Genomic DNA, 23,942 nt, shown 5'->3' on the forward strand with positions numbered 1-23,942 from the left:
TGCTCAATTTGGCAAAATGGAAGTTGCTTGGGACTGTAACTCGAGCTGTCAAGGGGAAGAATGTAAGCCTAGGGCATAATCAGAACAAGTGGATAAGTGAAGGAAAGGCTGAAGAAGATGCAAACACTCCAGTGTTAACTGGTTTGTTCATAGTGGAAAGGGCAAGTCAGCAACCACCATTTTAGAAACTGGCATTTTATGTCTTCCCTCAGTCAGAAAATTACACAATTAAGAGGAAGCCCTGTGCAACAGCCTCAAAAGAGGTCAAACTCCTATACATATAAAATTCTATCCTCCACCATGAAGCTGCTGTACTACTTTAGCCCACAGGACTTTCATCAAGCAAATTATTTAAACAACCAGCGTAGAAATCTCTCCTCAGTGGTGAAGGTACATTTACAATCCATGTATTTTAGGTTAAAAAACAAAAAAAAAAAACAAACAGTTTTCCTGAAACTAAAAATTGTTAGCATTTTCTTTTCATTTTTTGCTTCAACTGTCAGAAATTATGATAAAATTAACTACCCAAATGTCAACAGGTTTGGCTTAGGTTCCTGGTGTCAACATTTCCCTACTTCTTTCAATATGCATGTTGCTCCTTTACCTTATGCTGTTACCAATTCCAAATTTTTCTCAAAATTATTTTGCTCTGTTAAATATTATTTTGGGGGAACGGGTTGCTTAGGGCCTCACTAAGTTGCTGAGGCTGGCTGTGAATTTGAGACCCTCCTGCCTCAGCCTCCCAAGTCACTGGGATTACAGGAGTATACTACTGTGCCCAGCTTCTCGGCTAAATTTTAAATGCAAAAATGTCTGTGGATGGCCAGAGTATGCTCCAGTCATTCCTACACCTCATTCACTCAGGGAACAAGCCAGGATGTCTCAGGGGGTACACCCATGTGTCTGCCTGAAATTCTTCTCTTTGCCTGGTGAACTTGTCCCTCCAGCATTTTATGTTCCAACCACACCCTGCATTTTATAGTCTTTATAGTAATCATTAAAATAAAGATGATAAACCTTTGTTTCATTGCCATTATTTTTCCTGCCCAACTGCTTCCCCATTAAAAGGGTAAGGAGATTTCTAAGAAAGATAATTTTCTTACAGTACTGAGACAAGAAAGAGGAAGCAGCAAACATTTTTAAATTTAGAAATTTATTCTGTTTAATCCACGAGCTTTATATAGCTTTAGTTAAAAAAAAAAAAAAAAAAAAGAGAGAGAGATAGAGAGAGAAACAAAAACAGTGAAACCAAGACACTATTTTCAAAGTCTGGGCCCTTCCAGCCTTCCAAATACAAGAGCTCTGAAAGTTGTATATACCAATTGGAAGAACAAGACAAAAATATGAATGGAGCTGTGACATTTTATAAAACAAAATTTTAGGTTAACTGAAGGATCCTTCCTGGGACTATTTAACTGCCTTTACAAAAGGGGCGGGGGAGATGAAAAGAGAAAAATCAAAAAGAACAGAGTAGGATGAAATTCCAGTGTTCCGAATCAACTTGTAACATTACTATAAACCCAGTGTCCTGGCGAACAGCATGCGTTCATTTTTCTGTCTCATTCTAGAGCTCGAATCCTGATTCATTTCAGCAAAAGCTCCACAGGCAACAGGAAAGATTGTGGCATTAAAATGTTCATTTATACTTTTGTGGTAGTTCAGCAGTGGTCTTATTTCTGGGAAAGCTTACAAACCATACAAGGTTGGCAGCATAACTTAAATGGTGGTAATAGTCAAATGAGAAAAAGTAAAGAAAAAAGAGAGGGCGAAAAAAAAAAGAAAAACAAAACAAAAAACAAACCTGTGGGAACAGCCAGGAGAGTGTAGAGGAACCATGAGAATGCCAACAATACTTAAACCCCCTTTTTTAAAAAAGGGATTATTTTTGGCTTAAAATATTTCACTCTAAATGAATTTATGTCAGCTGTCAATGAAAGAATGTCACTAATACACTGTGGACACCTTTTGCAATGTAAATCCATGCCCTTTTTTTTTTAAACATGGTGAACTTCAACCTAGCAATTATTACAACAAATGTTATAGTCTAAAGCTCAAACACATTTTAGCAATTTTGAAATTGAATTGAGTACAAACCAAATAAAATTTACATCGTAACAAACATTTCCACCTAAGACTGAGGGGACACTTGAGCCTTCCGCATGGACCTCAGGGCTTTTTCTCGCAGGTGCTTTTCTAAGTCATCAAGGTTATCTTCAGCTTCACTTTCAGTCTCCTGAAAATCCAGAAAGTCACACTATTAAGTATTGAGACACGAGGGAGAAATGCTGAGTAAAGAATTACATTGTGATGATGGCTGCACAACTCTGGATATGCTAAACACCATGAGCTATGCACTTTAATTAATGGGCCAGCTGTATGATATATAAATTTTGTTTAAAATTAAAAGAAAGTTTTTTTTTTTTTTTGAGAGAGAGAGAGAAAGAGAGATATTTTTAATATTTACTTTTCAGTTTTTGGCGGACACAACATCTTTGTATGTGGTGCTGAGGATCGAACCCGGGCCGCACGCATGCCAGGTGAGCGCGCTACCGCTTGAGCCACATCCCCAGCCCCCCAAAAGAAAGTATTTTAAAAAATAATAAGTTTTTTGGGCAGCCATTTATGTTCATATTCTTGGCAGGTCACCAAAAATATGAATAACAGCTAGGGAGCCAATTATTAGAGGAAAAAATAAGTTAGCTATTTCTTAAAAAAAAAATAAAAATAAAAAAATCGAATGATTTCTTCTCATCTGTCCACAAGGCGGAACAGTCAGTAGATACCTTCTTGGGCTCCGGTGCTGCCTCGGGTTCCTCCTGTGCTGACGTGGTTGTGGCGGTGGCAATGGCTGCAGGGGTCACAGGCGCAGCAGCAGCTGCGGCCATTGCCTTTTCCTTCTTGTGTTTTTTGTGCTTCTTGTGTTTCTTATCCTTTTTGTGTTTCTTGTCCTTCTTTTTCTTCTTTTTCTTTCCACCTCCTTCTTGATCTGAATTCTAGAAATCCAGAAAAATGACAGCAAGATAATCAATCTAATTAAAAATTGTGTCCACTGAACATTTTATTTCCTCAAGGGAACACCTAAATGGACAATCACCAGACTTCAGGGGCCTCACGGTTACAGCAAAGGTGAACTTCACAAATTCTAACAGCGAATGTCCTTGAAGGTAACTGATTCTTACAAATTTTCCCTAACTAACTTTAAGCCAGGATTCCAAACTTTAGAACTTAAGGTCTCCAAGACTAGAACGAGTCAGGGCCTAACTACAGTTGAGTTCATTTCCAGCTCCTGAACTTGAAGATTAAATAGGAATGTCAGGGGACTAGAAATGTGGCTCAGTGGTAGAGCACTTGCCTAGCATCCACGAGGCTGTGGGTTTGATCCATACGACTACAGAAAGAAAACAGAAATAAGAAATATCTGTAAATTATCCACAACCCTTGCCTAAGATGTAGCAGGTTTTTAATAAATGCATAGCTATAGACTATTAACACATCTGTGTGAAATGTCATTATCTCTAGTCACTATTTGACCTTGCCTATCATTAGAATAAGAATGATTTGTTCCTCTTAACTGCAGATACTTCTCAATTTATGATGGGTTTATGTCCTAATAAACTTTGTGATCCCATTGTAAGTTGAAAGCATTGAAGTTGAAAAGGCACTTAATACACTTAACCCACTGAACATTATGGCTTAAGCTTAGCCAATACCTTGAGTAAACTCAGAACACTTACAATGGCCTATAGCTCGGCAAAATCATCCAAATACAAAGTCTATTTTATAATCAACTGTTTAGTATCTCATGTAACTTACTGAATAATATGAAAGTGAAAAATAGAATGACTGTTCTGATCACTAACCTAGGAAAAGATCAACATTCAAAATTCAAAGTCTCTACTGAATGCAGTTTCACACCATTGTGAACTCAAAATCAGAGGCTGACTCATCAAAAGTCACTTACTATCTGTGTATCAAATTAATTTATGAAGGGAAAAAAAAAAAAGCTCCTGCTATAATTGAATCTATTTTTTTTTCTTTGGTGCTGGGATTGACTCCAGGGCATTAAGCTACAGTTCCGCCTCTATAAATTGTAATTTCATGTTTTAAAGCAATTACATAAAATACTTCACAATCCAATTGGCTTATACAATTCAATAAATTCTAACCACTGACTTTATTTAATATAGAAATCTGTCCAAGATTAGGTTTGATTCACAAAGGAGAAAGAGTTTGAACTCCAATATTTTAATACTGATATTTTCTCTACTTCACAGTGACCAGACCTAAAATTTGCAAAAGATGTTCAAAACAAGGCAGACACAAACCCTGGCTGGCGATGGGCTCGGTGTTGGGCTTTTAGCCTTTTTGACCGGTACCGCTGGTGACCAATTTGTTGAGGGTGACTGAGACTGGACAGGGGATGGAGGTGCTGGGGGCTTTTTAGCTGCTGGTTCAGGAGATCCAGAGACAGATCGGGAGGATGAGACCCTTCTTACGGACTGTGGGCTTGGTGAGGCAGCCCTACATGAGGAAGACAAAACAAAGTGCTTAGCACCGACAACAAACATCTACTTCTAAGAGAAAATAATCAACTACAACATATAATCAGGTTAGATTACAAACATTTTGCAGCACTAGTTGAGTCTACTAGCACATCAAATTTACATAATCTAGGTCTCAAGCCCCACAATCCTCCCTCATTAACGATCCTTCCTATAGGAAATGAGTAACGCACATTCCTTAGGGTTAAGACTGCCTTCACCCATGTTATATGCACACAGAAGAAATGTTCTATGTATCACTTCAGAGCTTGCTTTTGGAAGCACACTGCTCAAACCCCCAATATATTAAGAACCAAACAAAATCCTGTGGCATTTAATTTATACTGTAAGAAACTATCCTGAAATTAAAAAGGATTTGTGAATAGCACCAGTACCCAAAATATGCCTGAATAGTTTATATTCACAGCTTATTCCTTTCTAAAACTTCTTGATTTGGGGGCTAGGGGGAGAATTTCCATATATACACAGCTATGCAACTAATTATTCCTAACCAAAAAGTACAGAATATTTTTACTTTTTTGTCTTTTTAGGTTCTGGAGTCCTGGAGACTCTCCTAATGGGCCTAGTACTTGGAGATGGGGACTGCCTTCTTTGGGGTGATGCTGATGCTCCTCGTCGAACAGGTGGAGGACTTGAGGATGTCTGAGGAGCTCGAGGCCGTGGCGAGGGAGAATGCCGTTTGTTTGGTTGTGGCGACCGAGCCTCCCGGGTAGAGCGGCTTGGGGAAGACCCTTTCCTATGCTTTGATGATAAAGAAGGCGAACGTCTCTTGGCGACTGGAGAGCTCCTCTGTTTGGGAGGAGGAGAATGGGAGACCCGGCGCTTTGGTGGTGGAGATGGAGATGCCCTCCGTTTAGGAGGAGGTGGAGGAGAGGCTGTTCTTCTCTTTGGAGGTGGAGAAGGAGAGTATCTCCTCTGTATTGGAGGAGAGTATCTTCTTGGGGAAGGTGAGCGCCGACGAGGGGGAGGAGAAGGAGTCCTAGGAGAAACATACATCACCAGTATAAGCTAAAACGTCCAACAGATCAGGAAATCAAATGCATGGGGCCAGAGTAACCAGAAGTTACTAGCACCCTATAGTTAGCAGCGGGCAGAAAATATATTTGTAAGTGGACATGCATGTCTGTAAACAAACACCCATCCTGGCCTTCCTCTTGATGCTTCACTTCCATACAATCCTTATGTGCTTCTTAGGAATTACACTTGTAAGACTGAACACTGAGGAATTCTCATCCAAAATCAGATTTACAATTAGCCAGTTTGGGGGCAATGTGACAGAGCAGCACTTGGTATAGTAATTCTGACCTATTCCACTTTCTCACCTAAAAAAGAATACCACTTACCAAGCAAGATTACATTGAGGACTACAGGTAAGCTACATAAAAAGCATCTAACACTTTACCTGGCACATAACAGGTACTAAAGAGTGGTAGTCAGCCATTATACTGCCTGTTAGTGTTTTATACCAATAAACCATGTTTTCCCCCTCTAATTTTTATTTTAAGTGATTTTAAAGAGTCACAAAACAAGTGAAAACCTGCTACTATGTTAACAACTTATGGAACTATAAAAATTACCCAAACCATAGTACTACATCAACATTAACTTTATAGTAACTAAAGTATCAATACTCTCCGTGTTTACTACTAATACACATCCTTTTTTCTGTTCCAGGATCCTAGATCTCCTTAGTTGCAACCAGTCTACAATGGTTCCTCAGTAATTCATGACTGACATAACTCTGGTGTGTGTTTATGTGTTACAAGAAAGTGAACCCAGGGGCACTCTATCACTGAGCTACATCCTCAGCCCCCCCCCCTTTAAAAAATGTTTATTTTTCAGTTTTAGGTGGACACAATATCTTTATTTTTTAAATTTTGTATGTGGTGCCGAGAATCGAACCCAGTGCCTCATGCATGCTAGGCAAGCGTGCTACCACTTGAGCCACATCCCAACCCCAGCCTTTTTTATTTGTAAGTTGCCAAGGCTGCCCTTGAACTTGTAATCCTCCTGCCTTAGCCTTCCAACTTGCTGGGATCACAGGTGTGTGACACCACCCATGGCTGGTTACTTACTTTGTAGAATTGACCTTCAATTTGAGTTTGTATCACATTTGCTAATAAATTAGACTATGGTCTGGCATAACTGGTAAATAATATTACAGGTATATTTGGAAAGCACATACTGTCAATATGTATTAGTGAGGATGCTTTGATTAAAGAGGCATCTGCTCAGATTCTATATTCTAAAGTTAGTATTTTCTTTTTGTAACAATTTCATACCACCTTTAAACTAATATCTTTATTGATGTGTGATTTACATGCTGTAAAATTTCACCCATTTAAAGTATACAATTTAATGGTTTCAGTTTATTCATAAAGTTGTACCCTACCCCTTACACCGTTTTATTTTCTGTGATTGTGAGTTCTGGGCTTTTCATACAAATATCTGACAAAGTACCTTCGCCGTGGTGGTGGTGTGGGAGATCTGCGCCGCCGAGGAGGAGGAGCGGGAGAAGGAGAGCGTCGCCTTCGGGCGGGTGGTGGGGAGGGACTTCTCCTCCGTCTACCACTAAAGCAAAGAAGAATTTAAGATGTTTGGAGTCAGTGGCATTTATAATGAAGTGCCCAGAAGACCTAACTTTCAGTTTTCATTAGCCCAAGGGACAGCACTTGGTTATACATGTTCTAGAGCAGTGCTCTTCAAAAACCAATGTTTCATTTGTGGTAAGGATAAATATTGTTTGGTGAAATATGCTGCAGGCATAAAAGAGGTGCTCTAGGTTACAACACAGAATATTCTTAACATGACACAGGTTGAAATAAAGTTTGCAAAAGATTGTTTCAGAGTGCTCCTTTATAATTGGAATGCAAAAAATAATCATTTGGAAAAATACAACTGTGAGATTTATGCTCACCGGGTATGGGCTAAATATAGTCAGGTGTTTGCTGAAAAAAATCTTCAGGTGATTTTGGTTCCTTGTTAGGAACTACTGCTTTACAACTCTCCAATACAGACTTGGCTTAAGACCCAGATTCGGGTATCACTGCTCCTAGTTCTTAATTTGTAAGAATACATATCCACTTGTACACTGTTATCTAACAGCACTATCCCAAAGACAAAAACTGTCCAACTACTAAAGCTATACTGGGTTAAGATCCAAAATTTTAGATTTATGTGGTTAAAATGCAGTTGAGGATCACATAAACCTTAATTTTGAGCTCTGTTGCACACTTAACCAACACATATGAAAAATTAGAATAAAGCCTTGCTGCCTTACAAAAGACATTAAAATATATTCCAAGCCAATTTGTCTTCTTTTGGTTAGTTCACATATACAAAATAGTTCAAATAATTAGTTCTTAATTTATTTGCTTAGGATAGGATTGAGGTTTCCTGTAAATATGTAATTAGAATCTAAAGTTTACTAGGTCTTGGTTCTCCTTGGATAGGAAAAAATCCTTGAATTCATTAAATTTCGTTTCCCATTTAAAATTTGCTTATGGTTTGTGGGGACTAACTTCATTTTTAACACTTTACACATGAAATATTCAAAACCACGCTATATCTCCTCTCCTAAAATATGATATTGAAGGACAATTCCAAATAATTATTCTTCCATCTTTAAATCCTAGACATCTGATAGTAGATGGACTGACTGCAGCACTGGGAACTGAATATGGGGTGCTCTACCACTGAATTTTTATCTCTAGCCCTTTATTTTATTATGAGAATCTTTTAAGTTTAAGTGAGAGTCTTTTAAGCTGGCTTCAATGTTCTCTGGTAAGTAATATTACTAGCCAGGGGTGGTGTTACATACCTGTAATCCCACCAACATGGGAGGCTTAGGCAGGAGGACTCCAAGTTCAAGGCCAGCCTTGGCAACTAAGACCTTGCCTAGAAATAAAAAATGCAAATCCTCCACCTCCCGAGTAGCTGGGATTCCAGGTGTGTGCAGCCATGTCCAGCTAAAATACCTTTTTCCCCACCCAGAACAAAATAAGAATATACTAGAGGGGGCTGGGGCTGTAGCTCAGTGGCAGAGTGCCTGCCTAGCATGTGTGGGGCACTAGGTTCGATCCTCAGCAGCACCACATAAAAATAAAAAGTATTCTACCTACTACTACTACCAAAAAAAAAAAAAAAAAAAAACCACCACCAACTAGAACAAGGCAATATAACATTAGTTTTGAATTTCCTATTATGAGGCATGTCTTTCCAGAACAGAAAGTAGTTCCAAAATAGGGCAATCCTATTACTAACCTAACTCTGTAAAACACTTTATTGAGCTAGCAATTTCACAGAATCCACAGATCACTGTAGATGGGAAAATACTGTAATATCTAATGATCTTTTTTGGCTTTTATATCAATAAATGGTTTCTTCTACAGTGTAAATAACCCTGCTTTGTCCCATATAATACAACACTCCTTATTAATGAGATTACCTAAAATAACCCATCTTCAAAGTCTGAGATATAAAGAGCACAAGAATAAACATAGGATGAGCATCCATTATATGAAAATCCAAACAGCTTCAAAGTCTGAAACTCTGAGTTGCTTGGTACTCAAAAAGTCTTGGATTTCACACTTTTGGATTAGAAATGCTCAACTTGCAAGTCCACCCAAAACTGCAAAATCAGAAACACCTCTGGTCCCCAAGCATTTTGCACAAGGATACCCAAATCTGTATTTACGGAAAGAATGAATAGGGCCAAAGCCTTATGTTAACTTTTAACTTCTAAGTTTTTCTTGCTTTAAGTCACCACAAAGTCCCTTCCACTACTAAATCTAGGGAGGTATTATCCAATTATTAGAAAATACCTATATGTTGCTCAAACTGTGGGTGCCTTGATGTAAGTTGATCCAAATGGTAACAAGATATTCAAAATTGAAGTTCAGACGAAGCTCTAAAATGAACACTTCGGGTACAATTCTACAGTCCACTACATATCTAAGAACAGGATATGGTCCTAAATAGGAATTTAAGGCACTAAACTTTTGGTAGGTGCCCTTAATTTACAAAGCAGTTTCTAACCAACCTTTTAGTCACTGGCGATTGCCATCGCTTTCCCATCTGCATCCTGAGAGCAGTGGAGAAAAAAAAAATGTCAAGAATTCCATTCACTAAATTATTTACTTTGATGGAGTTAACCCCTACTGAAGGAGATATTTTTAAAAATGTTCAGGAATTAATGCTATGATTTAACTGGCTTATTCATCTAGTCATGCATATGTATGATACACTGACTCAAAACTTACCTAGTTCTTATTAAATATTAGTAATTACTAATGAAGATGCGGGGACCCAAAAACCTAAAACCCAAACAAAATCCAACCACCTCCTCTTGAAATGAAGGAATGAACCAAATTCTAAAATAATCCTATAGCCCACTCTTTAAATTATGAACTTTCACCACAGCTATAGAACATCAGGGAAGACCATTAAAGAAAAGTTGTTACCGAGGAGAGGTCTCTTTTTGGCGCTTCCGTGGTGAAGGAGAGGCACTGCGAGAAGGGGAATGTCTCCGCCGCCTGCCTACCTCGCCATTCTTCACATGTGATCTCTTGGGTTGCTCATCTTCTGAAGAGGAGGAGGAGCCAGAGTCTACAATTACACAGTACAAAATAAAACAAAAAATTATCCTAGGTCTGTGCTTAAACGAGCTTGTCTAGGTTTTCTGAATATAGGGTAAGCAAGCATAGATACATTCTGTGTTAGATAACATATACTTCAAAGTCCAGCCCAATTAAGTATTATATAAATCAGAAAGTCATTTTCATAATGCAATCCAATCAAAACAATACAAATATGTCTTTTAAGAAATCATGATTTGGGCTGGGGCTGTGGCTCAGTGGCAGAGCACTTGCCTTGCATGAGTAAGGCCCTGGGTTTGATCCTCAGCACCACATAAAATAAAGAGATAACTAAAGATATTGTGTCCATCTATAACTTAAAAAAAAAAAAAAGAAATCATGACTTGTCTAGGCATGGTGACGCACGCCTGTAATCCCAGTGGCTTGAGAGGATGAGGCGTTAAAATACTCAGTGAGACCCTGTCTCTGAATAAAATACAAAACAGGGCTGGGGATGTAGCTCGGTAGCAGAGTGCTTGCCTAGCATATGTGAGGCACTGGGCTGTGTCCTCAGCACCACATATAAATAAATAAAAAAATATTTTAAAAAGTTGTGATTTCCCAGACAATAAATTGGTTCTTGTTACTTGAAGCACTTAATGCCAACTGTGAGACAGTGTGGTTTCCATTCTATGAACGAAAAACAAAGACAGTGCATAGACTCAGTCACAAACACTAAATAAGCTAAAAATAATAAAGCATCTGGGATTAAAAAAAACCTTTTTCCCATATATATTTTTTTATATCAGAGATTTAACTCAGGGGCACTCAACCACTGAGCCACATGTCCAGCCTCTTTTTTGGTATTTTACTTAGAGACAGGATCTCACAGAGTTGCTTAGTGCCTCACAGTTGCTGAGTGTGGTTTTGAACTCTTGATCTTCCTGCCTCAGCCTCCTGAATCACTGGGATTACAGGTGTGTGCTACCATGCCCAGTTCCATATATATTTTTAAAATATATACATATATTTTAGTTGTTAACAGCCCTTTTTAAAAATTTATTTACATGTGGCGCGAAGAATCAAACCCAGTGCCTCACATATGCCAGGCAAGTGTGCTATTGCTGAAACCCAGCCCCAGCCCATCCATACATATTTTTTAATCCAGCAATTCTAATTACAGATATATCTGCTTAAGTACAACACACACAAAAAAGAAAACTATGAGAAAAAACCTTAATGTTCAATAAATAAGCAGACTGCTCAATAGCTTATGGTACATACTTATAAAAAACACTGAAACTCACTGGGTATGGTGATATATGTCTGTAATCCCAACTTCTCAGAAGGCCAAGACAGGAGGATTGTAACTAGAGGTGTGTCTTGGCAATTTCGGGAGACCCTTGTCTTAAAAGGACTGGAGATGTGGCTCAGTAGTAGAGTGTTTTTTCAACAATTATAACACCCTGGGTTTAATTGCCAGTATCATACACACACACAAACAAAAAAACAAAAACAAAGAAAATACTATAGCTAGCAAAAGAATGAAGCTGACTTATAAAGACTAGCATGGAAAAATGACTTATATATATATACCAGGCCACCTTTTTGAGCCAAAGATGCCTACACATGCATAAAAACATTCTGAATACAAGTTTTGGTGGGAAGATTTAGGGAATCAGGAAAAAAAACTATACTACTTCAGTTTTATACCTGTTTTCTATCTTATTATTTTTTACGTTTTCAGAGAAGGTTCTGCTATGTTGCCCAAGCTAGGCTTGAACTCTCAATCTTTCAGCCTCAGCCTCCTGAGTACCTGGGATTACAGATATATACTGTAGTGCCTGGTGTCTAATATAGTACTGTACTCTATAAAAAGGATCTATTGTTTTTAACTTTTTGATTTAGTGCTAGGGATTGAACCTCGGCCCTTGCACACAGAAATCATGTGCTCTACTTAGCTATACTCTCAGCCAGATCTATTACTTTTTTTGTTTTGGTACTGGAAATGGAACCAGAGGAACTTTACCATTGAGCTACATCCCCATCCCTTATTATTTTGAGACAGGTTCTTCATAAGCTGCTGAGGATGGCTTTGAACTTATGATCATCGTGCCTCAGCCTCCTAAGTTACTGGGAGTTACTTAAATTAAGTTACTTACGTAACAACTTAAAAGAATGTACACCTGAGGGAAAACGAGACAGACAACCCTGCTCCCAAACATTTCGATGTGGTTCAAATTCTTTTTTTTTTTTTTTAAAGAGAGAGAGAGAGAGGGAGAGAGAGAGAGAGAGAATTTTTTAATATTTATTTTTTAGTTATCGCTGGACACAACATCTTTGTTTGTATGTGGTGCTGGGGATTGAACCCGGGCCGCGCGCATGCCAGGTGAGCGTGCTACCGCTTGAGCCACATCCCCAGCCCTCAAATTCTTGTGTATAATCAATACACACTAATGATTATTTCTTTTTTTGGGGGGTGGGGGGTGTTAAGGGGGGGTGATCAGGGATTGAACTCGGGCACTTGACCACTGAGCCACATCCCCAGCCCTATTTTGTATTTTATTTAGAGACAGGGTCTCACTGAGTTGCTTAGCACCTTGCTTTTGCTGAGGCTGGCTTTTGAACTTGAGATCCTCCTGCTTCAGCCTCCTGAGATACTGGGATTATAGGTGTGTGCCACTACACCCAGCCATGATTGTTTATAGTCTTTTTTTACTTAAAAGTGGGGAGGGGCGCAGATAAAAAAAAAAATTTTAAGTCAATGGCCATACCAGAAGAAGACTGCTGGTTCTGTCGTCTGTACTGGCGTCTCTGCTGCACAGAATCTGCTGCAGCCATTTTGCCACCTTTATCTTCTTCTGAAAGATGGATGCATTTAGAAAGTGCTTCTTTAGTTATGCATACAGATAGTCTGACATATCTGAATAGGAAAATAGATTCTCCAACTTTTAAGTAAGTGTCAAGCAATATAAGTACCATATGAAATAAAGATAAATTTAGTTAAGCATTTATTACAGGTCAGGCTGGGTGCTAACCATTTTATAAATGTTATTTTCGTTAACTGTTAGCCATATGCTATATCATTAATCATTCCCTTCAACCAGAGGGAAGAACCAAATTTGAAAAAAAAGGGGGGGCAAATTATCTTTTAAAAAACCCACTAACAAAAAAATGTGGCATATATACACAGTAGAATACTACTTAGCAATAAAAGAGAATAAACTCATGGCATTTGCAGGTAAATGGATGGAGTTAGAGAAGATAATGCTAAATGAAGTTAACCAATCCCCAAAAAACCAAATGCCGAATATTTTCTCTGATATAAGGAGGCTCATTCATAGTGAGGTAGGGAGGGGGAGCATGGGAGGAATAGACGAACTCTAGATAGGGCAGAGGGGTGGGAGGAGGCATGGGGTTAGAAATGATAGTGGAATGTGATGGACATTATTATCCAAGGTACACGTATGAAGACATGAATTGGTGTGAATATACTTTGTATACAACCAGAGGGGGGAAAAAAACCACCAACAAAACTTACCTGATTCAGATAACTCTACTTTCCTAGGCTTTGGTGCTGGTGAAGGTGACTCTCTTTTCTCAGTACCTTTATGTTTTGTCACTATAAAAAATAAGTGGGGAAAAAAGCTTTCAACAAAAGATGACATAAGATATATAGGTATGAATTTTAAAAAAAAAAAGAATTTACTAAGAACTTAAAAAAATATTTCTGTAAGACCTTGTTGTCATTATCTGAGGTAGTGATAGGAATTTTTAAATGTTTAATGAAAAGCCTCAAATTTCTACAATAATTTCTTCCAAACTGTGAGATTCTCAAGAGAAACCCATAACAAAAATAAAACAAACAAACAAAAAAAACCCCACACAACTGGGAGCTGTTATAAGTAGAACTAGCTTTATGCTATGTGTTACTTGAGCCTCACAACTAACACTCACATTCAACTTTGGAGACTTCATTGATATAAAAGTTTTTAAAAAACCAGTATAGTTGGATTCAAAAAAAGCAATAAAGATGATAAATGATTAAGAAATGAGACTGGTTAAATTTCTTCTGGAAGACACTTGGATCTAGAAATGAGAAATAAATGGCCACACCCAAGAGCCTGAAGGCTTTTTATGTAGCATGAAATCTTCACAATAACAAAAATTACCAAACACCAAGACTGAAAGATTCTTCCCAAAGAATTAAGAAATAAAAGGAGAAAACACAAAACCAGTTCTATATCTGAAACAGTAGGAGATCCATCAATTAGCCATTATTATGAACACTGTGGAAAATTATGACAACCACCTTTTCTAAACTTGCTGCATTATACGTACTGTTAAGCACTGTTGCTAGGATCATATCCTCTATACTCCTCTGCTCCATTTTATAAGGGAAACCTGAGGCTCAAGGAAACTTCACCAGTGACAGAGACAATGTATTCGAGCTAGAATATGAACCCAAGATTCTCTTTTCAGGACATCAGTTTTGATTCCCAACTTGTATCTCTGCTTAAAAATATCCATCCACGCTACAACCAGAATCAGTAGTATATATAGACATAATCATTAAATTACCACAGATTAACTTGATTCTTAACCTGTTTTGTTAATATTAACAGGATTCTTAACCTGTTTTGCGTGATGAATGCAATCACCATGGGATGTTTGACCCAGAATGCAGTGACATCTCAGACACATATTCAGAATTCTATAATGGCTTACTCCAAAGGGCAGTACTTAAGAGAACTAGTGATCTAACAGTAATCTGATCTTTTTAAAGTAATTAAACAAGAAATTACCTCTCTCAATGACCAGAATTTTATTAATGATTATACAAGGCATATAGACTGACTACAGAACTGGGAAAATAATGATTAGCTTCTAATTTTAGTCATCATATATTATGGGAGGAAATAAGGATGGAAAAAGTATATCAAAACTTGTACTTTAACAAATTCAAGGAAATATTTTAACTATTTTGAGGCTGTGTTTCAGTCCACAGACTCTACTTTTAAATATCAGTTAATCCTCAATTCCTGAACCAATTATGAAAGGAATCTAGTTATCCATAAAGCCACATGCCCAAGTAACCACCCTGGAAAACTTGGTTTCAAAACTTGTTTTTGAAACTGGTTGGTTGGATGGAAGAATGCATTTTCCTCCAAGAAACATTAAAAATGTGGTTATGTTTGCAAGATAGTTGGGAAATGCCTGCTTACTAAATAATAAAACTAAACATTCCCCCCACCCCCACAATGGAAATAATACATTTGGAATCCAATTCATCCTCTCATTAATAACCTGGCTAACTAAAACCATCTTAAATTATTAATATTTATACCATCAGACAAGAATCCATTATGTACTCCTACTTTGGTAGGACTGAGCCACACATCATTAATATTATAAATGATAATGTTCCAGGTTTACTTTTCTAGATGTTTATACCACCCTCTTGGCTATCTTACTGATGTTTTACCATAAGTATCCAAGGGGCAAAATCATTCTAGCATGAAGATAGTAATCTAAGAGGCAACTCTAAAACCAGAATTTTAAATTTACTTTACCAGTTCTATTAATTGTTAATCTCTTAGACTTACCCAAAAGATCACTTGTAAAGTCACTCTGTAGCCAGAAATAGTAAAATAACCATTAAGTGTATACAGAGCATAACTTATATGGCTAAGGTTATTTAAATAAACTCAAATTACCATCTCCACAGCTATAGACAGACCCTGTTCAAGATTATCTCACTGAATAAAGCATTATTTTATGTTAAGACAATGCCAATTTACCTGTGACATGCCATTGATTATAAAATGTTTCTCTAAGACCCCTTTCAGATGAGACTGTATATTTTACTCCAAATAATTTACCCCCAATTTTCTCAAAAAAATTTTCCTCCCTCCCTCCTACTTCACAGGCCCCCACTATCAACAGCAGAGACCCAGGGCCCTGATTAATGGCTGCTACATGAAATACAACCGTGAACTTCATTATATTTCAACGGTGTACCTACTCTAATTATCCACACAGAGACTGAAATGAAGGAATGATACAGAAACTGAATAAATTCATTTTGCCCTCCATCTCCCTCCTTCAGTAATCAAAGAAGCATTTGGGCGTAGGAAAGCTGGGCAAAGTATTTATTACTTAACTGGGAATACGAACTTAAATCTATTCCTGGTTGGTTGACCTTGACCATGTTACTTAACGTGAGAACCTGTTTAGATGACCATTGCTAAGGTCTTTTCTAACTCTCAAATTTCATCAGAGGATAGAAACCATGTTAATTCAAAATAAAAGATTATTTCCAAGCAGCTCAACACAATACTCATCTTCAGTAGACATAGTAAGGAAACCTCTGACAACACTGTCCACAGTGTCTGGTTTGTCTGCATTCTATTTGGACTGGGAAGCACTATTCCAGAACCTAAAGTAATACAACCAGTTCCTTGTCCTCCACTAAGACTTCTCTCCCATACATGTATTCATTGTATCGTGTTTGCAAAAAGCATATGCCAAAACACAGGAGGACAGCACCTGTGCACTCCTTTAAAAAGGTAACTGATAATTCTTAGACATTCTATTTTAACCAGGATTTAGTCCTTCTGTTTAGTCCTTTCAGTAACTCTTTGGCTATCTGAATGTAAATGGAAAAACTGTTAACTTGTTGTGCTTTTGCAAAGCAACAGTGGGGACCATTTATATTCTTTCCCTAGAGGCATTCTGGCTCCAGACAAAGGAAAGAAAACTTCACAGGAAAAGACAAATAGACCAGGGCAACAGCAACAGATTTGGACATGATAATCAGAGTTTACGAACGAACTGACATTTTCCCAATTTTGAACAAAAAGTAATACAGTGTATGTTTATGCCCCCTCCCATACTTAACAACTACATCGTATTTAATGATGTGTTACCAAAGTAATTTGATTTAAAATTTGAAAATAATCTACACATTACTTTTTGTGGGTTGCCATTATTTGCTGGGGTTCCTTCCACGGACAGCTAAGTCTATGCCCGTGTGTTGTCACAGAAGTCAAGAAAAAGCAAAGCAAAATTGGCCTCTCTAGATATCACCATACTGCACAGTATAGGGAGGTGATGTGATGTCAAGATACGCCAGCATAGTAGCCTACTAGAAACCCTGGACTCACGAAGTTCACTAACATATACTGAAGATTTTCAGAGTGATCAGAATCTTAGTATATGGTAACCTAGAAAATTATTCCTTAATATCTCATTGATGTTCAATTCACAACAGCTAAGCTATGGAACCAAACTATGTGCCCTTCAATACCTGAAAATGTGGTATATACACAATGGAATATTACTCAGCCGTAAAGAAGAATGAAATTATGGCATTTGTCAGTAAATGGATGGAACTGGAGGCTATCACACTGAATGAAATAAGCCAATCCCCAAAACCCAAAAGCTGAATATTCTCTGATATGTGGGATGAAACAGATATTCTATGTTCATATGTAAATATACAACTCCACATCATGTTCAACAAGAATGGGAAGTTATACTCCATGTATGTATGTCAAAATACATTCTACTGTCATGTATAACTAAAAAGAATAAAAAGAAAAAATATCCAATCACTGTAGTAGCTTTTACAATATTCCCGTCTCCCCTACTACTCACCTTGCAAGCTGACTGTATCATTCCAGCCCTAAGCACAATTCAGATGGATCTTATATTTTTGTATTTAGTGCAAAAAAAAAAAAAAAGACCACAACCTTCACTCAGACTAACACAACATTCTACCTGCCTGGCAGGATCACAGATCATAAATTCCTCATAGAAATCAATCTGCAGAACAAAGCAAGGACAATACTCAGAAGAACCCTGCCTCGAACCTAAATTAAAAAAAAACAAATCAGGTTTTAAAAGGACACCATGTCCTTCCTTTGGGAGCACAATGTGGCCAATAAAGAATTAAGGAAGAATACAAAGTCCTCAAATAAGATATCAAATGAACAATCTCTAGGGAAAAATTTAACTAGTCTCATCGAGTAATAAAATGAACCCTGATCAGTGACAATACTTCAATTAGCTGTCCCATTTCCAACAGTCCACAGTTAGTGATGTATTTCTCAAACTGTTCAATGCCAGAGGGCATTCTAGAAAACAAACCACTTTTACATGAAGTCTCTATTTCAACCCAAGAACTTAAAGCATGAAAAGGTAAGAACAAAAAACTTCTTCACACTTCGAGAGTGAACAGGGGACAACCACAGATAGTATGCTCTGAGTAGCCAAAAAGAGAACATAATGTTTTTGTGTTTGATTTTTACCTTTACCTGAAGTTCTCCCTGGAGACACAGAAACACGACTTTTTCTTGTACGATTTGACTGCTGGGGTGTTGGGGAATGACGAGTTTTTGGTGGAGGAGTTGCTGGAGGTGATGGCCTGTGTCTTCTCCGAGGAGGACTTGCTGAAGGAGATAACCTACGAGTTTTTCGAGGGGGGCTAGATGTCCTCTTGGGAGGCTTCTTTGGCGGTGACCGGGAACGAGATGAAGAGGATGATGAGCTACTCCCAGACAAGGATGCTGATGAACGCCTTCTTCTGTGGAATAAAGTATTTATATTCAGAAACTATACATTTATAAAAAATGACCTTTATAGGCATGTATGGTTTACATAAAAATACAGCTACTTTTATCCAACTTTTGAGTTTATGTAGCTAAGTACATAAATCAGTCAAAAATAACGAGAAACAAAATCATAACCTACAACAGGAAACAGCTAGTTCTGAGATTAAACAGAAATAACATAATGATAAATGCTTCTGATGAAGTTGTCCCTCCAATTATAAAACTTGTCAAGTTCAATGCTATAACACAATAACCAACCAGCCTCTTTCTTCCTTTGGAAAGATACTGGTGTTTTGGAGTTTGCATACAAAATTGGATGGCAAAGTGTTTTTCATTTAATAACACAAAGTCAGGCAACCTTTAAGTTGCATTTAAAAAAAAAAAAAGGTGCAAGATTAGGAATTCATTTAGCTACATAAACTTAGAAGCAGGGCCTCTCGAATTCTGCGGCAAAATCTGTGGTAAGTTCTGTGCAATTATGTGTACCTGCAGAATTCACCTTTGGCAGAAGAATTCCTGAGAACCTGAAAAAAAGAAACCCTACCTTAAGTGTGAGATAAAAACTGGCTGAAAGGGAATTTTACACAATCTGCAAAATATTGACTGTAAATGGCTTAGTAAGCACAATCAAAACATGCTATTTGCAAAACTCCAATTATAAGAAATAGCTGTTTCCACTACTGTTCTACTAGAAAGCACCAGCATTCCTTATCTGCTAAAGAGAAATAATCAATTTTAGAAAAGTGCAATGCCTGAAATGGCTGACCATTTATTTACACCACTGGTCTCACCTTTAAGTAGTAACATCAATTCTGTTATTTTTAATAGAATAATTGTTCAATACACCTCAAGAACTTATCATATATTTCTGTATCTACAAAAAACCTGCATGAAGAAATAAACTTCATGGAGTTTTAATTTGATGTTATTCTTTATTTACAAATTGATTTGGTTCCCTGAAAGAAACCTTACTCAGACATGCAAGGTTGACTGTAAATGGCTTAGTAAGCACAATCAGTAATAGAGCATGTACTTATTAGCATGCTCAAGGCCATGGTTTCAATCCCTAACACCAACCAAACAAAAACAAAATACCCTAACCTGTCCAATGTACAACCTGAAGTTTGGTCATCATCATGGTTCCTTTCAAAAACAGGCAGGATGTTTTATTAAGGCAGCAAAACTCTGCTAAAAGTGTTCTAGGCCTGTACTTGGACATATCTACTCACAATCTCATTTTAGTAATACATTCTAAATCTAAAATTTTACCTTATGCTTATTTCAGAATTATTCAGGGCAAAGAAACTGGTATTGGCAGGGTTAGATTTTATGACTAGACAAACAGCAAATCCCCAATATCAATGAAATAGGATTATGGGAACAGTCAATTTTTGTTTGAACTGTATACAATTTATCTCATCATCTGTATGAGAAATAAAATCACTTTAAAAAATTAAAGCATAATAGTGAATGGATTATTTAAAAACTGGTAAAAGGTAGCTTAGTGGCCCTGTACTCAACTACTTTTCATAAGTTAAGTCAAATGGAAGGTGACTAATTCTCTTTCTTGGATAGAATTTCTTAGTAAAATCCTAAAGGATAAAAATTTAAGTATCCGCAAGAGGGTAGATTTCTTTTTATTTATTTTTCAAAACTGAAATAGACATTTTTTACAGCTCAAACAGCATTACACTTCAAATGCACTACTGCTCTTTACAACACATCTATAATATCATTTATGAGATCTTTCTTTCGCTAATGAAGATTATCCTGAAATTATTCTTAAAAATTATACTAAAGTGTCAAGACATTTCACACTTTCAAATTAAAACAACACTGACCGTCTAACAGGAGATCTACTCCTTCGATGCCTTGGTGGAGGAGGCATTCGTCTCGGTGGAGTTCTTCTTCGAGGAGATGGCCGCCTTCTTGGGCTTGGCCGCCTTCTAGGTGAATAGGATCTGTCGAAACAGACAGAATTAGACTGAATAAATCTGGAGCAAAGAATTCCATGACTGTTTTTTCCAAAAGCCAGATTTAAAATATGAATTTCAAGTGCTACAATCTTTTATTCATAGATTTTTACGGTATACAGAAAATTGTTCATGTGTAAATCCAAATAACAACATCTGTACAAATATTTTCTACCACTTTAATATTATTTACATGATTCTTTAGGAAAATAGCACATACAACTTAATAATCTATCCTGAGGACTGAAGTTGTAGTTCAGTGGTAAACTGCTCGCCTAGCATGTGTAAAGCACTGGGTTTGATTTTCCAGCACCACATAAAAATAAAATAAAGGTATTGAGTCCATCAATAATTTTTAAAAAATTTGTCCTGATCTTAAGACCTCAACTCACCTTGATCGGGATCTATGGCGCCGTCTTGGGCGAGTATGAGAAGGAGACCGAGAACGTGTCCGTGATCTTGATTTGGAACGTGACCGAGATCTTGGTCGAGTCTTTTCCTTTTCCTTTTCTTTTTTGGAATTTTTTTCAGGAGAAGGTTCTTTAGGCTCTGGTATAGGTTCAGGCTTGGGAACTTTCAAGATGTCACTGTGGAAATAAAAGCTTATTTTTTTTCCTCTTCTACTACGAGCTGTTAAGTCAGTATGACATAATAATATACATTTTTTTTAACAAGGTTTTAAAAATTAACGAAGACTTCTCTCTGGCTCCAAAAAGGTATGTACTTATCAGTAGAACTCACTAAGTGACAATTTCTTCTTTTTTTTTTGGTACTGGGGACTGAACCCAAGGTTGTTCTACCACTGAGCTCCACCCCCAGCTATTTTCATTTATTCTGAGACAGGATCTTGCCAAAATTATTGAGGATGGACTTGTGATCCTGATACTTCTGCCTCAACCTCCCAAGTTGCTGGGATCACAGGCAGTGACTAACAATTCTAACCACAATTAAAAACCAAAACAACAACAGCAACAACAAAAATAAACCAAAAAACCCTAACAAGTATTCACAATATATTAAGAAGTCAAGGGCTAGGTTTATAGCTCAGTGGTAGAGTGCTTGCCTTGAATGTGGAAGGCACTGGGTTCGATCATTAGCACCACATAAAAATAAAATAAAGGTATTGTGTTCATCTACAACTAAAAAAAAAAAACTTTAAAAAGTCAAATTAGGGGCTGGGGATGTGGCTCAAGCGGTAGCACGCTCGCCTGGCATGCGTGCGGCCCGGGTTCGATCCTCAGCACCACAAACAAAGATGTTGTGTCTGCTGAAAACTAAAAAAAAAAAAAAAATATTAAAATTCTCTCTTTCTCTCTCCCTCAAAAAAAAAAAAAAAAGGTCAAATTACAGTATATAAAACATTGTAAAACAATGTACAATGAAACAATACAACCAACACACAGTATTCACCTCTGCGGTGTTTTCCTTATAATGCATGCAGTTTTGTCTGAACAAGTCAATTTTATCATTTTCAACATCTAAAAGGCAAACATTTCTTCAGTACTGGGGATTGAACTTACGCTTAAGCACACCAGGAAAATGCTCTACTACTGCACTACATCCTCAGCCTTTGTTTTTATTTTGAGCATGGTCTCGCTAGCTGAATTGTCCCGGCTGGCCTCAAATTTGTGATCTTCCTGTGTTTGCCTCCTGTGTAGCTGAGATTACAAGCATGTGCCACCACACTGATCTAGTAATTTGTTTTAAACTCAGAGATATCATATCGGCAGACACTATCAACAGTCTAAAATTGTGTTTATAAATAAATGAACTTGCCTTGTAGATGTGGCCTCTTGTACTGAAGGTTCTTTTACTTTCACTGAAGGTTCTGGGAGCTCTGGAGTTTTTTCCTTCTTTTCTGGAGCAGGGGAAGGACTCCGGCTCTTGGTTCTGTGACGGGGAGATCGAGAATGACTGCGCTTTCTCTCTCTCCTGACAGGGGAAGACCGTCTTCTAGGGGAAGGAGATCTGGATTTGCGTCTAGGATAAAAGCAATTTTTTCAGGTTTTTGAATAACACAGATTGGTAGAGGGTCAAAAGGAGAAGAGAAGTTTAATCTTTTAAGTTACATCCCTGTTGTTTGTCTCTGAGAAGTTCCACGAGAAATAAGGTATTCTATCTGATCTACTTGACAGGGAAAGGGCCAAGATCAAACCAAAAAGGCAAGCATATGAAGGACACCAACACTCTGAGATGTACCAGCTACAAGGGAACAAAGACCTGACTTGGGACTCTATGCTTAGGTTCTTACTCATCCCCAGAGAGCATTCAAAAATCAACTTTTCAGAGGAAAAGAAGATGCTTTAATGTAAATAGTGATATTCCCTAACAAATAATAAACCAATCTTAACAAAATATGGCATTTAGATAAAGACAGGTCACACAAGCAGAGTCCAAAAACATTACTAGTGAGATTAACGCATTGTGTTTGTCAGAAGAGAAAAATCAAACTTGAATAAGATAGCTTTTGGGGAAGAGGAAAAGGCCCTCTTCCTTTTAAATAATAATTTGCCTAACTTGAAGGTGTTTTCTTCTTATTCAGAGAGACTTAGTTCAATAGTCAAGTCTTAACACTATGATGATTTGTGCTTAACACCAGATACTGTTTCCATAAGCAGTTTTAATATTGAACATAAATGAAAGGGACAAAGAAATTGCCACCTTCCTTTACTAATTCCAGCAGAGACTTATAAAAAGAAAAAAACCCTACAAATGAAAAGCCTAATGGAGTTCTCACCTTTTACCATAAACATAGTAGAAGCTGAGTCGTGGATTTAAAAATGTGAACCTAACAATAGTCTCATTGGAAGGAAGAAGAAAACAAATAAATGATCTGAAGTTTGGGTTCATTACAACAATCTAAGAAAAGCAGAACAAGGAATTAGGTAAGTACTACATGAATAGCTAATGAGTACAGAGTTCTAATGAAAAGGAATTAAAAAGAAAAAAAAAGAATGAGTCAGAATACAATTAAAAAACAAATTAATTAAATGCTATACATAAACTAAAACAATATGGAGGAAACCTAGACTTTTATTCAGGAATTAAGAACACGATAACTTATCAAGATTTTAGAGATGATCATTTTAGTCAAATGATCTGTCTCAAACAAAACACAAAAGATTTCTTTAATTTAGAGGCAAACTATAGTTCAACCATGAAAACTCTATGATTAGACAAATTCCCTGAATAATGTTAATTGATAACTCTTTAACT

The 23,942-nt window shown here is 37.2% G+C and overlaps 1 protein-coding gene across 11 annotated transcripts in view; it reads right to left on the minus strand.

The window, feature by feature from the left end:
* Nucleotides 1-1,134: 1,134 nt before the first annotated feature.
* Nucleotides 1,135-23,942, minus strand: part of Srrm1 (serine and arginine repetitive matrix 1) — a 26,236-nt gene continuing 3,428 nt past the window's right edge. For 2 of the 11 annotated variants that reach the window (XM_015485501.2, XM_015485500.2), the window contains exons 5-17: nt 22,503-22,706; nt 21,119-21,313; nt 20,595-20,714; nt 18,451-18,725; nt 13,680-13,760; nt 12,913-12,999; nt 10,025-10,169; nt 9,604-9,645; nt 7,023-7,133; nt 5,077-5,541; nt 4,326-4,521; nt 2,784-2,993; nt 1,135-2,233 (exon numbers count right to left, since the gene is read on the minus strand). In XM_015485501.2, coding sequence (XP_015340987.1) covers nt 2,129-2,233; nt 2,784-2,993; nt 4,326-4,521; nt 5,077-5,541; nt 7,023-7,133; nt 9,604-9,645; nt 10,025-10,169; nt 12,913-12,999; nt 13,680-13,760; nt 18,451-18,725; nt 20,595-20,714; nt 21,119-21,313; nt 22,503-22,706 — 2,236 coding nt within the window. In that variant the 3' untranslated portion in view covers nt 1,135-2,128. The remainder of the gene's footprint in view (nt 2,234-2,783; nt 2,994-4,325; nt 4,522-5,076; nt 5,542-7,022; nt 7,134-9,603; nt 9,646-10,024; nt 10,170-12,912; nt 13,000-13,679; nt 13,761-18,450; nt 18,726-20,594; nt 20,715-21,118; nt 21,314-22,502; nt 22,707-23,942) is intronic. The other 9 variants (XM_048816068.1, XM_015485502.2, XM_015485497.2 and 6 more) reach the window with 9 other exon arrangements.

This window comes from Marmota marmota, unplaced genomic scaffold, assembly GCF_001458135.2.
Source record: "Marmota marmota marmota unplaced genomic scaffold, marMar, whole genome shotgun sequence".
In the NCBI taxonomy this organism is placed as follows: domain Eukaryota; kingdom Metazoa; phylum Chordata; class Mammalia; order Rodentia; family Sciuridae; genus Marmota; species Marmota marmota.